This window comes from Pezoporus wallicus, unplaced genomic scaffold (assembly GCF_028554395.1).
Source record: "Pezoporus wallicus isolate ANWC-B61680 ecotype Strahan unplaced genomic scaffold, APGP_CSIRO_Pwel_v1 contig_13942, whole genome shotgun sequence".
Taxonomy (NCBI): domain Eukaryota; kingdom Metazoa; phylum Chordata; class Aves; order Psittaciformes; family Psittacidae; genus Pezoporus; species Pezoporus wallicus.
In genome coordinates, this window is record NW_026640476.1 from 347,321 (window position 1) to 360,850 (window position 13,530).

Here is a 13,530-nt window from a genome sequence, read left to right on the forward strand (position 1 = left end):
CCGCGTCCCCCGGGGGCCAGGAGGGGTTTCCAGCCCTGAATTTCCTCGCCGGGCCCTCTGGAGGTCAGTGTTCGCCCGCGCTGCAGCGGACCTGTTGCAGCCCCGCGGAGGCTCCGCGGGCAGGGGCGGGCCGGGCGGCAGCCTGCCCGCTCGCCGGCCCCTCGGAGCGCCAGCCCGGCAGCGCCTTCACAGACCCGACCGGCCGCGGGGGGCTTCGGGACCCCCGCGGTGCCTGCGCGGCCGCGGAGCCGCTCTCTCTTTCTCTCTCACACACACACACACACACACACACACCCCGCCCGGGGCGGTGCCGCACCGCGGGGCGTACTGCGGCGCGGGCGGGTGGGGCGGGAGGCGCCGTGCGCACCCCGCGGAGCGCCCCGCGGAAGATGGCGTACATCCAGGTGGGTGCGGAGCGGCGGAGGATCCGCGTCCTAAGGAGAGATGAGTGTCACGTCTGGGGCGTGTGCAGGGGGACCTCTGCTCCGTCCGCGGGATGGGTGTCGGTGCCTTGGCGGCCCCCTCCCTCCCCGTTCTCCTGGCCCGGGGCTGGTGCGCAACTTCGGGTTAACTTCTGGGGAGGAGTTCCCGGCGGCGGCAGCCCCCGGCGAGAGGGACAGGCGGGGCCGGGGCAGGAGCGCGGTGGGAGCGGGTTCCCGAGGGTGACGGGGAGCAGCGGTCGGCCCTCGCCCTTGTCTGCGGGGGGGAGCGGGGTGGCCCCGGGTGCGGGTGAGCCCGGCCCGAGCCCGCACTAGGACTTGCTGGAGGGAGGAGGATGCGAAACCCCGCGGGCAGACCGAGCTGCGCTGGGGGTAAATCGTCTCCCCAAGCCCGAAATGTCGAGGGGCCCCAGCCTCTGGCTGCCGGACGGGACCCCCGGCAGTGTGAGGCTGAACTGAATTTTGGGCTGGTTTAAACCCCGAGCGGTTCCCCCCCCGCCTCGGCTCTGCAGTTCCCAGCTGCCTGCGCCCATCTGTAGCTCCCGAGGCTGCCGCCCCGTTTTCAGATAAACCCGAGCGGAGTATTGGCAGTGCGGGCGCTGGTAGAGACACCCGCTATCGCCGCCACCCGTGACCCGCCATCCCGCGGGGCCACGTCCACCTCCAGCCACCCCGCTGTGTCCCCGCGACCGCCTCCCACCGGGACTGAGCCGCCACTGGTGTGTGCGGGGCACCGGGACCCTCGGCTCGGCGGGGATCTCGAGTGGGGCCGGGAGGGCTCCACGGCAGCGCTGCCGTCGGGGCCCGCTGTGCGAGGCGGGAGTGTCCGGGGGAGAGGAGGACAGCGGGGACACCCCATTATCCCCCCACTGTGGCGTTAATCACGTTGGGGTGGGGTGGGACACGCTTCCAAGGCTGTGGTGTCTGCTGTGGTGGGGCTTGTGAGCCTTCCCTGGGGGTGTCACAGCGGGGACCCCACCCTGCTGCGGCATCCCCCAGCAGGGACGTGGCCACAGTGGGCTGTTGTAACTGGTCTGTTGCCCCGGTTGTGATGGCAGCTGTGATGGCTCAGAGCAGGGGGACCCCTCATGGGCCGGGCAGGCTGGGGAAGAGGGCTCTGCATCAAGGTGCGGAGATGAAGTCCTGCCTTGCACCCAGAGCTGGGTGAGGGGATGCATCCAGGGCACTCATGACTGGCCTTCAATGAGGCTTCTCTCATGTTCCCAGCCGGGTTGTTTTCTGCTTGGCCGGTTTGGGAAGATAGGGAAAGGCATGATGGTACCTCCCTGACCCCAAGGGCTGAGCCCTTCTTCTGGGGGATGCTGAGCACATCACAGTGACTTTGTGCCCTGAGATCCTGCTGCACCTGCTTGCCGGTGCATCCTTCCCTAAACCTCTGCCCGTTCCCAGCCCCGACCCTCCTGCCTGGCATGACATGAGCGAGGTGGATGAACATAGCTGATTGTGTCTGTGTTCCTTTCATGGACCCCTGCATTGAAGTTGCTGGTTACTTGTTTACCTCTTCTGCACTATAATACTTAGTTCCTATTTCTGCTGTCCCATTTCCTGGTGGAGATCTGTGGGTGGTCGTGGATTCACTCTGTCACGGTGCCCACAGGACCACTGTGCTCTTGGGGCTGGTAGCACACAGGCATGACTTCACATTGCTACTGGCTGATTGGGAACAGGAGGGCTGTTTGACACCGTGTGTCCCCATGGGCCACTCTGAAATGCCACTTCCTTCCCACAGCACGTGCTACGGTATGGCATTCCATGGTGTGGCACGGATCCAGCCTCTTCGTTTCAGAGTGATTTAAATATTCTTGTTGCAGCTTTGCTAAACCACTGTAGCCTTGGCTGCAACTTAGCATTAATGAGGAATGATAAAGCCCTTTAAACCATTTAGAGTTTTCTTAAACGGTCCATGGCTGGCTGGTAATCACTGTCTTGTCATACAGCACTGCAGCCTCTTCATACTTCTAACAAGTGGTGGCCTTTTCACCAAGCACTGGCTTCCCGGAATTTTAAAGGGGGAGCTTGCACCAAAACGTGGCCCATGGGAGAGTTCTTGGCAATAAAGACACCTTTTGTGACCTGGTTGCTTTATAAAAGGCTGCTCTTGTCCTTGTCATGAGCATAAAGCTAGAAGCCAGTATCTACACATGGAAGAATAGAGTGTGTAGTCTTTTGTTTTGTGGCTTTGTCTTGGTTTGATTTGGGTTTTTTTTTAAGGATTCCCCCTATAGAAACACAGCCAGGACAGTTGGGAAACTCTTTAGATGTTATCAAGGGAGCGTGATAGGAAAGATGTCTCAGGAGGCACCTGAAATGCTTCTGAGTCTCCAGTTGTAAATGAAGTGGGTCAAGTATAATATTCTAAGGGTGGTTTTGTGAATAAAACACTGCCTTGCAATGATTTCTTCCTTTGCTGTAGATTTTCTCTATGGCTTGGGGGAAGTGAATGCAAACTGGAGTTGGTGGCTCAAGTTTTAAGCGCTTCTATTTTTTGTATTCTTCAAGTCACATCTGAGGATGAGACTGAAGATGCTCAGCTACCTCAAGTGCTGGGTACTTAATGGGGAGTATGCTGCATCTCTACTCCTTCCTAGAAATGTTGCTTTTAATGAGTTGGCATCGAAACTATGTTTATGTGGGCTGAATCAGGAGGAAAGCTTTTTTTTCCACTGTGGCATCTAACTGGAAAAATTTGGGTATCATTTGCTGTCAGCAGCAAGTAGTTGCTGCAGCTAGAGACAGGATGTTAAAGAGGAAAGTAAGTGGTTGCATGCGATACCCTGATCGTAAGGGGCAGTGAGGAGGATTTTCATTGCTCTACGATGGGTTTGGGAATTTCACTACTGGGGAAGGAGGAACAGAGGGAGCTTGGTGGGGAAGGACTGGAAACAGAAGCTGATGGCTGGTGAGGAGACCTCTCCTTCCTCTAACATCTACAAGGTGCTGTCTGAAATTCAGGCTTATCACAGGCCAGGCCAGGTCATGGCAGAAAATTTAAAGTTATTTGAACATTGCTAACCTGCTTTTGTCTTTTTAATTTTGTTTCCCTTTGCTTCATCCTCGATGTCTAAAAGGACAGTTGGAACCAATAAATGAGGTGAGTTAATCTGATGATTCACTCTCCTCTCTGTCTCCTTGCTCCATCCTGAGGGGATTGTCTCGTCTTTTCTGACTCTTTACTGATGTCCTAGATATAAGTGATGCACTGCATTTTGGGCTAGTAATTTTTAGGTTTTTTTTTTCCCCTTCTCCCCCAGTGTTCAGATTTTGTTTATGGAAAAAATGTGTGTTTTACTGGAGCAAAAAGAAATGTTCCTGTGGAGTCTTCTCTACAGATCTGTGTTTCTCAGAGGAATCCCCTTTGTGTGGAGTGATAGTGCCCCTGTGTCTGCACACTCATGAATACTGCAATGTCTCAAGTATTTTTGGTGGGATATCTATAGAGAAGATCTCACATGCTTTATTTCTTCAGCTTCATAGGAACATTTCAAGGTCACATACCATCATAAAGTGATTTAACCCTGTATGTGCACATGCTGTGCTCTTGCAGCTGCACGTCTACCCGCATTACTACAGTGTGATGCCCTTTATTAGCAGGGCCCTTGTGCTGGCTAAGCAAGCCTTCTTATGACCTGCAGAAGTTGGAGCTGGTGTGGGTGGGAGATGGGCTGAAGCTTGGCTTTCTGCTCCTCTTGAAGCAAGCAGAGCTTTGAAGTGGAGGGAAGGCTGTAGGGATGGCATGGAAGTGGGGCAGCAGCCTGCTGCCCTCCAGTGGGGTGCACCCTGTGGTTGTAATGTTGTCAAGGAGCACTGCTACAGATGATGCTGTCAGTACCACCATGGAAACCTAAGGAATAAAATACTTTTCTGGGTCAAGTATCTTCTTTACAAAAAATCATTGAAGGTTCTTCATGAAATTAATCATAATAGCAGAGGAAGGCATGTGGACAGAGTGCCTTTGCTAATCCATTTTAGTGGCAAGCTTGTTGGGCTGTAATGCTGTATGTGTATGGATCATACAAATACTGCGTACTGATGGATCTACAGGGATGGAATGTGTTCACATTGCTGTGTTAATTAAATAGACCCTTATTGGATTAAATTGGAGCTTTCACTTACCTTCTCCTTTAAATTCCTTCTGCTGTACATTTGCCGATCTATTAGTTTGTTGATGTGCGTGAAAGAATAAGCATGTTTCCACTCTAGCATATTGCTATGCCATAGTGTTTTGTAAATCACCCTCTTGCCAACCTATATAATGATACGTTGCTATGAGAGGGAAAATACCTGCGGTGAATGCTTATTTTTCTGCCTTGTTGTGGCATCAGTGAAGTTGGGCTGGTAACTGCATAGCATTTGTCTGTTGATATAGATGGAATAAATATAGTTCTTAATGTTCTGTTGCAGAAACACAAACATAAATACAGCTGAATGTTATTTCCCAATAGCTATTGATGGGTTGTAATCTTGTACTTTGGTTTCCAATGGCTTCAGGGTCTGCTCGCTAGAATCTCGGATCTCTTGCTGTGCCGGTGGACTTGTAGAAATTGTTGTCAGAAGTGTTTCGACTGTAGCTGTTGTCAAACAAATGAAGATGAAGTTGAAATCCTGGGACCTTTTCCTGCTCAAACTCCAGCCTGGCTGTAAGTTTAGATGAACAATTTCCTAGCTTTAACTGAGGAGTAGGGCTGCTTGGCTGTGATGAGAGTATTAATGTGAAATGATGACAGGACATTCAGAGGATGCTACTTAAAAAGGAGGAACCTTCTGCTGAGGCTGGGAATGTAGGCTACTCAATGGCAAGGTGAAAAAGGGCAACCCTATTAGCTCAAATAGTAATGTTAGATGGGTAAGATGGAAGTTATTTAGCAAGCAAGCTGACAACTGGTTTAGCTGTGCACCCTTTTCTGAGGATGCTTTTCATCTTCAGACTTCCTTCTTTTTCAAATGGACCAGCCCTTTGGAGCACTTCAACTTAACTTAAATGCTGATGAGGTTGTTTTGAAATGTTTTCTTACCCTAGCATAAGGTGATTATCATATAGGCAGATGAAAGGTGTACCTTGTACATGCTCTAAAAAGGAAATGAATTTAAAATTTCATTTAGCGAGACTTGATCTCCTGTGCTATCTCAGTACTCTTTAAGATTTCCCCTTGAACCATTAAAGAACAACAGTGGCAGCGCCAGGTTTTATCTGGAGCTTTGATTAGTGTATTTGCAAATCTATTACTAAGAAAGTCAGTGAAGTTGTGCTTGTTTTAATCCCTCTCTTTTGAGAGTCTGCAGCACAAAGGTGACCCTGTGGAGACATTAGTGAAACCAAGAAGGGAGCAGAGGTCTCTTGTCTTTTAGTGGCTGCTCTGTCAGCTGGGGCTGGGCTGTCTCTGTGAGAGCAGATTGTTTGATGAGTCCAGTTTCAGTGAGTCCAGAAGCTGTGGCACAGGAGATGCCTGTTCAGTGCAGCATTTGATGCTCAGAAGTTTGTACCTAGGCACGGAGACACTTGGTTGATTTTATCTGCTCCTGTGAGTAACTGCGGTTATTCTCTGTCAGGTCTGGAAGGTCCATATCTTGGTGCTGCATAATATAATTTGTCTCATGTTTGAATCTTGTCTATATGCTCTTCTGAATCCAGGTAGAACAGGATGGTAATTAATACTAAGCAATAAAAATAGAGATGTTCAAGATGTGTTAGAGCGGTTTTTAAATGTGGTGTAACATATTTAAGAGTCTGATATATGCCCAGAAATGGATTCACCTGCAGTTAATGGGAAATGGAAGCAAAATCAATGCTAAATAGGAAAGCACTGTGCACAGAACAGAGTGATGAGGTTGCAGTATTGGACATAGAAAGATTGCTGCAGGAACAATTACATACTTGGGAAGAAGTAGCTAGGCTTGTTGTGAGAGGTTGTTTTAGGGTTTCTCTGGTGTACTGAGAAGCAGAAGGGACATTATATGTGTTTGAGGCTGTGTGGTCATTGTCCTGTGATGTTGGTTTTGACTGCTGGATTCTGTCTGGCTAAAGGGGCATTTTAAGCATTGAAGCTCTGTTCTTTTGGTCTCAAAACAAAGATGTATGGTGCCTTTGCAGATGAGCTGGACTTTGCCACAGGCAGAGAACATGGAGACCTTTGGACTCATAAAGTGCTCTCTCCAGCCTGTATTGTTTCCCCCCCCCCCCATCCTGCTCCATCTGAAAACCTCTGCAATTAACTTACTGGAATGGCCACAGACAGAAGACAGTGTGCTCTGAAAAGAAAAGAAAAAACACCAAGCCTAGTTCTTCAGCCATGGTGCAATTTATGTTGCACCTACTCATACTAGCAGCCCTGGGTAGGGTCCCTGGGACCCCAGCCTAGGTCATATATTCATCTTTCCTTCCAGCCTCAGGTGATTTGGTGCCATTAGGGTCTCTGTTCTGCTCTAGTGCTCAGAGCAGTTGAGTTCCCAAAGGTAATGCCTGAGTGGGGCAGCAGGAACCAAAGAAGAGGACACACGAGACAAGTAGCTTTGCAAGGAGGCATGGATGCTGCCATGCCTTAGGATCACTGAAGTCACCATCTCCTCTGGCACTGTTGCAAATCCTGTGATCTCTACGTATGCCTGTTAACACATGTTGATATGGAAGCTGGAGATCAGGCTTTGCTTGCTTGAAGAGGCTTTTGGCTTCTTGTCGTGAGCTGAGATGGACCCAGGGTGGTGCCAGGGAAGATGGTGATGCTTTGAGCTTCGAGGGTGACTTTGCTAGAAAATGGTGAGGGAACCCAGAAATTAGTCAAGTGAGAAGGGCAAAGAGAGCAGAGGAGATGGAGAGGGAAAGGAGCTGAGGGGATGTGATTGAGAGGAGAGGAGGAAAAAATGAGCCTGTAGAGGAACAAGAGTCTGGAAGATGAAAAAGAAAGGAGAGTAAAAGGCGGGAGACAGAAATGGTGTCTTTTGTTTGCTGATTGATAGGAGTGCCATGCTTTTTGTGTGTGCAGGTTTAAGGTGGAAGTGATCCCATGCAGCCTCTGCTGGCTCAGAATTCAGGAGCCCAAGATTTCTATTTTCACTGTGTTGATTTTAAACTCTTAAATCTCTGTATGTGTATTTGGAGGTAGGATATTGCCTGGAGTTAGATGTGTGAGCAGAATAAGAATTTGGAGTTGGTCTAGGAATTAGGTGTTTAATGGGTATGTTTTTAAGTGCTCATAAATCTGTATATATCAGTTGGCCCCTCATTCTTTTTTATCTTCTTTTCTTTTTTAAAATGGGGCTTTTGGATTCCTAAAATGGAAGATGGATTTAATACCACCATATTCTGCATTTAGATGCATGCATTAGAAATACGAACAAATCAATTTACTGTATGCCATACTCATGGCCTGAAAGTGTTTCAAAAATAGACCTAGGTTTTTAGCTGAGATCTTTCCACCTTGCCACTTCTTCATGGGCCCAGGACGCTGGCATAATGCAGAATGCAATTTGTTCCTTTCTTAACTCCCCACCTAATTCCCAGGGGGAAACTGCTTCTGTGATCATCACTGGCCTACAAGCAAACATCTGAACCCCATGCTTAATAATCCATCATTTATTTTTCGCCTATAGGTTTTCCCTTTGGCAGCTCTGACACACCTTGCTTTCCTGGAAACTCAGGATGGGATGTTAAAGGTGCATATTTAAGCCCTTCCTCTTGGGAGACTGTTGAATTTTATCACTTCCTGATTTTTTTACAGTGGTAACTTGGGGAAAAAAAATTCCTTACAAAAGTGAGTCTAATTATATTGACCTGAATGTGTACTTGCTTCTTGTTATTCCCTGAGGAGCATTTGCATCCTGGTCCTTGCAGCAATGGACTGGGAACGAGCGTGTATGTTGGATCTGCCCCTTATGGAGTATTCTACAGAAACCCCAAAGATAAATGGATAAATGGTGCACACTCTGTGAGACTGAATGGCAGGCAGGATGCAGCTCCTCTTCCCAAAGGGTTGGATTAAACAGAAACAGAGCTGCTTTAACCAGAGCCAAAGTTTATTTGGGGAAAATTATTGTGGCTCAGCAGCAATTTCCTTACTAAAGGTCATCTGTATGTTATTAACTCACTATTACGTTTACCCATTGTAGAACATCCCTAATGCTTTTCTTCCTGATTTCCTTTTCACCCTGCCTTCTCCTTGTTTTGTGCATTTTCTTCTCAAACACAAGTATAGCCAAATGCTACCTATGATTGTGTAGACCTGCACTTAGGCGTGAAAAAGCTATTTGCGTTCCAGGTACTGATTATATGTCAAACCACATGATTTGGACTGCATTTAATGGGCTGCAGAGTTGTGCAAATATTGCATGCCCCTCTTAGCATAGGGTTTGGTTTTCATTATTAACAGACTTTCATGTGGGTAAGTTGTGTGACTGAATTAGTGAGATTGGCATGGATTCTGCTGTGACCTTTGTGGGTTTGGAGAAGAATTTCCAGTTCAAATCTGTTTTATATGGGGGGTGGAGAGATGGGATGGATATGACTTTTCTGCAGTTTTACTGCTTTTTGCAGGATATATTTGTTGCTCTGCTCCAGTCATTGGTTACTAAAGCAAATGATTCAATCTATTTCATTTATACCCAACTGTGCCATGCTTGTAGAAAGGGTGAATCAGGAGCAAAACTCACACAGTATTCCCCTTTGTTTTGCTCATTTCATGCTGATGCTTTCCTTGTGATCTGCTGCTATTTTCTTTTGAGTGCTCTGTCTCATGGATTAGCCAAGGTTTATTTTGCACGATGCACTACACGTCATGTACCGCTGAGTGATTTCATCTCTGTTGGCAGCCGCTCCCCTCTGAACATGCAGTTGGAGACTTTATCTCCTGTAGTTGTTACTGGTTGCTCTTGCTCTTCTTGCGGTCAAGGCTGGGAGGTCCTGACTGCTTTTGTGAGCCACTGTGGCTGTGACACAATGAGGGTTTTAACCAGAACGTTGTTATAAGATATATAATAGGTGTTACTTTCACATAAATTTTTTCTTTATACTTCGTATTGATATATTTACATATGTATAATTTTATATATATCTATATAAACTGAATTAGGAATTACACATGGACTTCTTTATAATGCCAGTCTTCTGTAGAGTCTTCTCAAAGATGTTACAACTCTCTTCAAAGCTCCCTTTGTTATTTAGATCCTTCCAACTTCCCTGCTCCTCCCAGGGCCCCAGGGCAGTAAAATTACTGTCTGGTGAGAATCACCTGTTGTTTATAGAAGTGGATAAAAAGCAGCCAGTTACTTAAACAACATCCTCCCCATGTCAATAAATAGCTCTTAATGAATGTATTTATAGGATCGAGTTTTGAAACATTAGTGGCATACCTGCAAAGCAATATTTTACTGAGAGAGGTGTGTTGTAGGTTTGAGATGTCTGAGCATGGTGGTTTCCCATGCTGGCTCATTCCTAGCGAAATCTGTGCTTCCAAAGTGTACCTGTGAGTTTACAGCAATAAGCTACTTTTGGGGGTTTGTGATTTGTGGTTTTTTCTTTCTTTTTTTTTCTAAGGACAAAGATAATACTTTTGGTCAAGGTCTGCCCATGTGGCCTGTGTTGTGCACTAATACTGATACAACTCTGTTTGAAACCCAGGCAGAAAGGTAAAGAGTCTGTTTTTCACATAGGTCTGAAGTCAGTTGCTCAGCCTTTTGCTTGCCAGATAGATCAGGAGATACCCCACAGCATCCAGGGATGTGCACCTGAGATGAGACACAATACCAGGATGCATTTTTATTCTGTATACCCTTTTTACTGAGTTGAATCACGCAAAGGTCTCTTCTTATAACAGGATAAGCAGCCAAAATGAGGACAAAGATGGAGACTCTGATAATACAATCAGTGAGCTGCCTCCCACTCTGCAGGATGTTTCCCCTGACAGAAGGCGGTCGTCTTCAGATGCATCACGGTCCACTTACAGCCTCACGAGGCGGATTTCAAGTAAGGTCGTCCTTCCAACATTAATGTAATTCTTGTGGGGAAGAAAATCAAACTGTAGTGTTTGTTCTTTCATCTTTTAGGCAGGGAATCAATTCAAGTTGAAGGAACATTGATTAAAATCTCATTCTGTTCTGCAGGAACATGGCTAATTCTGTTTTCCTTGCTAAAGCATATGCATGGTAATTGCATGTGAAAATGGACAAGGAAGGAAAAGTGTAGGTGGGCTTGGACTTCAGTATAATTAAGGGTCCTACTAATTGTGGTGAAAAGTCCCACTGGGAGGCCTGCTGTGCAAGGTGTTGCACAGAGACAATAGCTATATCCAAAGAAGCACAAGTTGACTTGCACCTTTAATGGCTTCAGCTGAGTTTCTAACAATTGCATTTTTGCGTTTCTCTCCTTTAGGTTTAGAGTCGAGGAGGCCAAGTTCTCCGTTAATTGACATTAAACCGATCGAGTTTGGAATAATAGGAGCTAAGAAAGAAATAGTTCAGCCGACAATCCTGCGGAAAACCTACACCCCAGATGACTATTTTAGAAAATTTGAACCAAGACTGTACTCTCTTGACTCGAATAGCGACGATATGGACTCCTTGACAGATGAGGAGATCTTATCAAAGTACCAGCTGGGCATGCTGCATTTTAGCACACAGTATGATCTGTTGCATAACTACCTAATAGTGCGAGTCATTGAGGCTAAAGATCTGCCTCCTCCAATTTCTTACGACGGCTCAAGGCAAGACATGGCTCACTCCAACCCCTACGTGAAGATCTGCCTTCTTCCCGATCAGAAGAACTCCAAGCAGACCGGAGTGAAGCGCAAAACGCAGAACCCGGTGTTTGAAGAGAGGTACACATTTGAAATCCCCTTTTTAGAAGCCCAGAGAAGAACTCTGCTTTTAACCGTAGTGGATTTTGACAAATTCTCACGCCACTGTGTTATTGGCAAAGTGTCAATGCCCTTGAGCGATGTAGACCTTGTGAAAGGCGGACACTGGTGGAAAGCCCTTGTGCCTAGTTCTCAGGTAACACAATTTATCAGATTATTGACACAAATTCTCTTGCTGGTTTTTTGTGCGGTTCCTCTGCTTGTTGGCAAGTAGCGTGCTTTCCAATTAGTCATTGCCATCTTGTTAATACAGCATCTGCCGGCTTGAAATAGTGTGGGCCTGTAACTGGTCTCATAACTAAAACTATGAGGTAGAGGAGATGGCTTTCATATTCAGAGGAGGTGACATGATCCTGTGTCAGCTTTAATGACAATGACTCAAGACTGCTTTGGAAGTCTGCACCTTTTAGACGATCTTCCTTGACACTGCAGTGACCTGCATCCGTTCCCAAACGCTGCAGTGACACTGTCCCATCTGGGTCACTCCTGTGGTGGGTAGCGTGACTGTGCTTTGGGGACATGCCAGTTTGCTAATGATTTGATTCGGTAAAGTCCGAATCTCCACAGACTTTTTGGTATAATGCATAAGCAAAAGATTGCAAAGTAGTGTTAGATTTGTTGTCATCATGTCCCTGAAGGAAATAAACTTGCCATGGATTTTCTCTAATGTACGTGACACATTGCATGCATGAAAGTTTGAGTGTGTGTCTTGGACTAGATTCAACCCTTTGATGGGAGGAGAAGATGCAGAGGGTCTGCGTGCTTACATATCTGCTCTCAGGAAAGGGCCTTGATCAGTGCCACCTCCTCCCCAGCTAGGAAAAGAGTTGTTCAATCGGAAGGTCTGAGCTTTGCAGCCAGGAATGGCAGTTAGCCACCAGATTTGCTACCAGCAGTATCACTCATGTAGCTAGAGGCACAGGACCCCATAGGAGGAGGGAGCTAAGAGCATAGCATGAGCAGTATCTCAAAATTGGTATGAGAGGGTTGTCTCTTCCTATTCCTTGCCAGCTCTGGGATTGCAATTTCTATGTTTTAAAGCCTTTGCTGAATCAAACCTCTCTGTGAACTTGGACGGTTCACATTTTCTTTGATTTTTGTGTGTTCACAGGATGATGGCATAGCCAGAGATATTAGACAAGATTAACAGTAAATCATTGGCTTCACTGCTGATGTACAGTGTGGGTCTGAGAGTCTGATTTGGAGTGGGAACTTGTGATGAGACACTTGTACGAGTAAAATCCACTGAATGGTGTTTATATGTGAAACCAAACGGGTCTTTGACTCTGCTTTGCCCCCTCTCTGTGTGCAGAGGGGCTGGGAGTGCTTTTACTTCTTGCTCAGACTTTCTGCAGGGTACAAGGGGAAGAAGATCAAGACCCCTGATAACTGCAAGAGAGCTAACTAAATTCACTGTAACAGAATTAGGAGCATTGTGGGATTAGCCTGAACAATATTCAGGCAAAAAGGATAAGTTTTGAATGCTGTGCACAAGTCAAAATCATGGGGTCCCTGAGCATAGCTTTATGTAGGACATGTCTTTGTGTCATTGGATCTGCTTTGCTCACTAGAGTGGCGGGGGGGGGGGGGTGAGGGCATGGCTGTGTTACAAGGCTGTTCATAAGGGGAACGAACAAAGACAGATATTCCTGGGCTGCCTTTGCTGCCCGAACCTTCTGTCAAATGTTTACTTAAAAATGCCTGCAATAATTTATATATATATATATATACACACACCTTTTTTGTGTGTTAGCAGTTTGTCATGGGCTCTGCGTTGTGTATCTGATCACAGAGCTCTCCTCGTTGCATCCCGTTATCCTCCCGTGGTTCCCACCATGCAGCCTTGCTCCGTCCTGCTCCCCTTGCTTTTGCATGGTAGATACTTCTATGTGTAATGTATCTCTCTGTTAGTAACGTGGACTCATTCCGCAGCTAATACAGACCCTGGTTAGACAAGATCATATCTGCCTTTGTGTGCCAGGCTCTGAACCAGCCCTTCCTCTCTCCCTCCCCAAAGTTTCATTGAAAGCTGCTGCTGTTTTCAGCAGTGCTGTCTGCTTCACCGGGATTCAAGATAAATTTATGCATTTCTGATATTTATAAAAGGAAGGAGACAAAGATAAAACTCAATTTGGATGGGCAGGCCTAACCTTACACACCTTTTGCATTTATCTGCTTGCTATCACATGGAAAAAAATTTAAGCAGAAAGGTCCTCTGCACCTTGGTT

General features: G+C 46.8%; 1 protein-coding gene across 2 annotated transcripts in view; it reads left to right on the plus strand.

Moving 5' to 3' along the window:
• Nucleotides 1-301: 301 nt before the first annotated feature.
• SYT17 (synaptotagmin 17) overlaps nt 302-13,530 on the plus strand; it is a 39,429-nt gene continuing 26,200 nt past the window's right edge. Inside the window, exons 1-5 of one of the 2 annotated variants that reach the window (XM_057418988.1) lie at nt 302-404; nt 3,535-3,552; nt 4,950-5,098; nt 10,265-10,413; nt 10,819-11,438. In XM_057418988.1, coding sequence (XP_057274971.1) covers nt 390-404; nt 3,535-3,552; nt 4,950-5,098; nt 10,265-10,413; nt 10,819-11,438 — 951 coding nt within the window. In that variant the 5' untranslated portion in view covers nt 302-389. Of the gene's footprint in view, nt 405-3,248; nt 3,396-3,534; nt 3,553-4,949; nt 5,099-10,264; nt 10,414-10,818; nt 11,439-13,530 lie in introns of those variants that run through there. The other variant, XM_057418987.1, reaches the window with a different exon arrangement.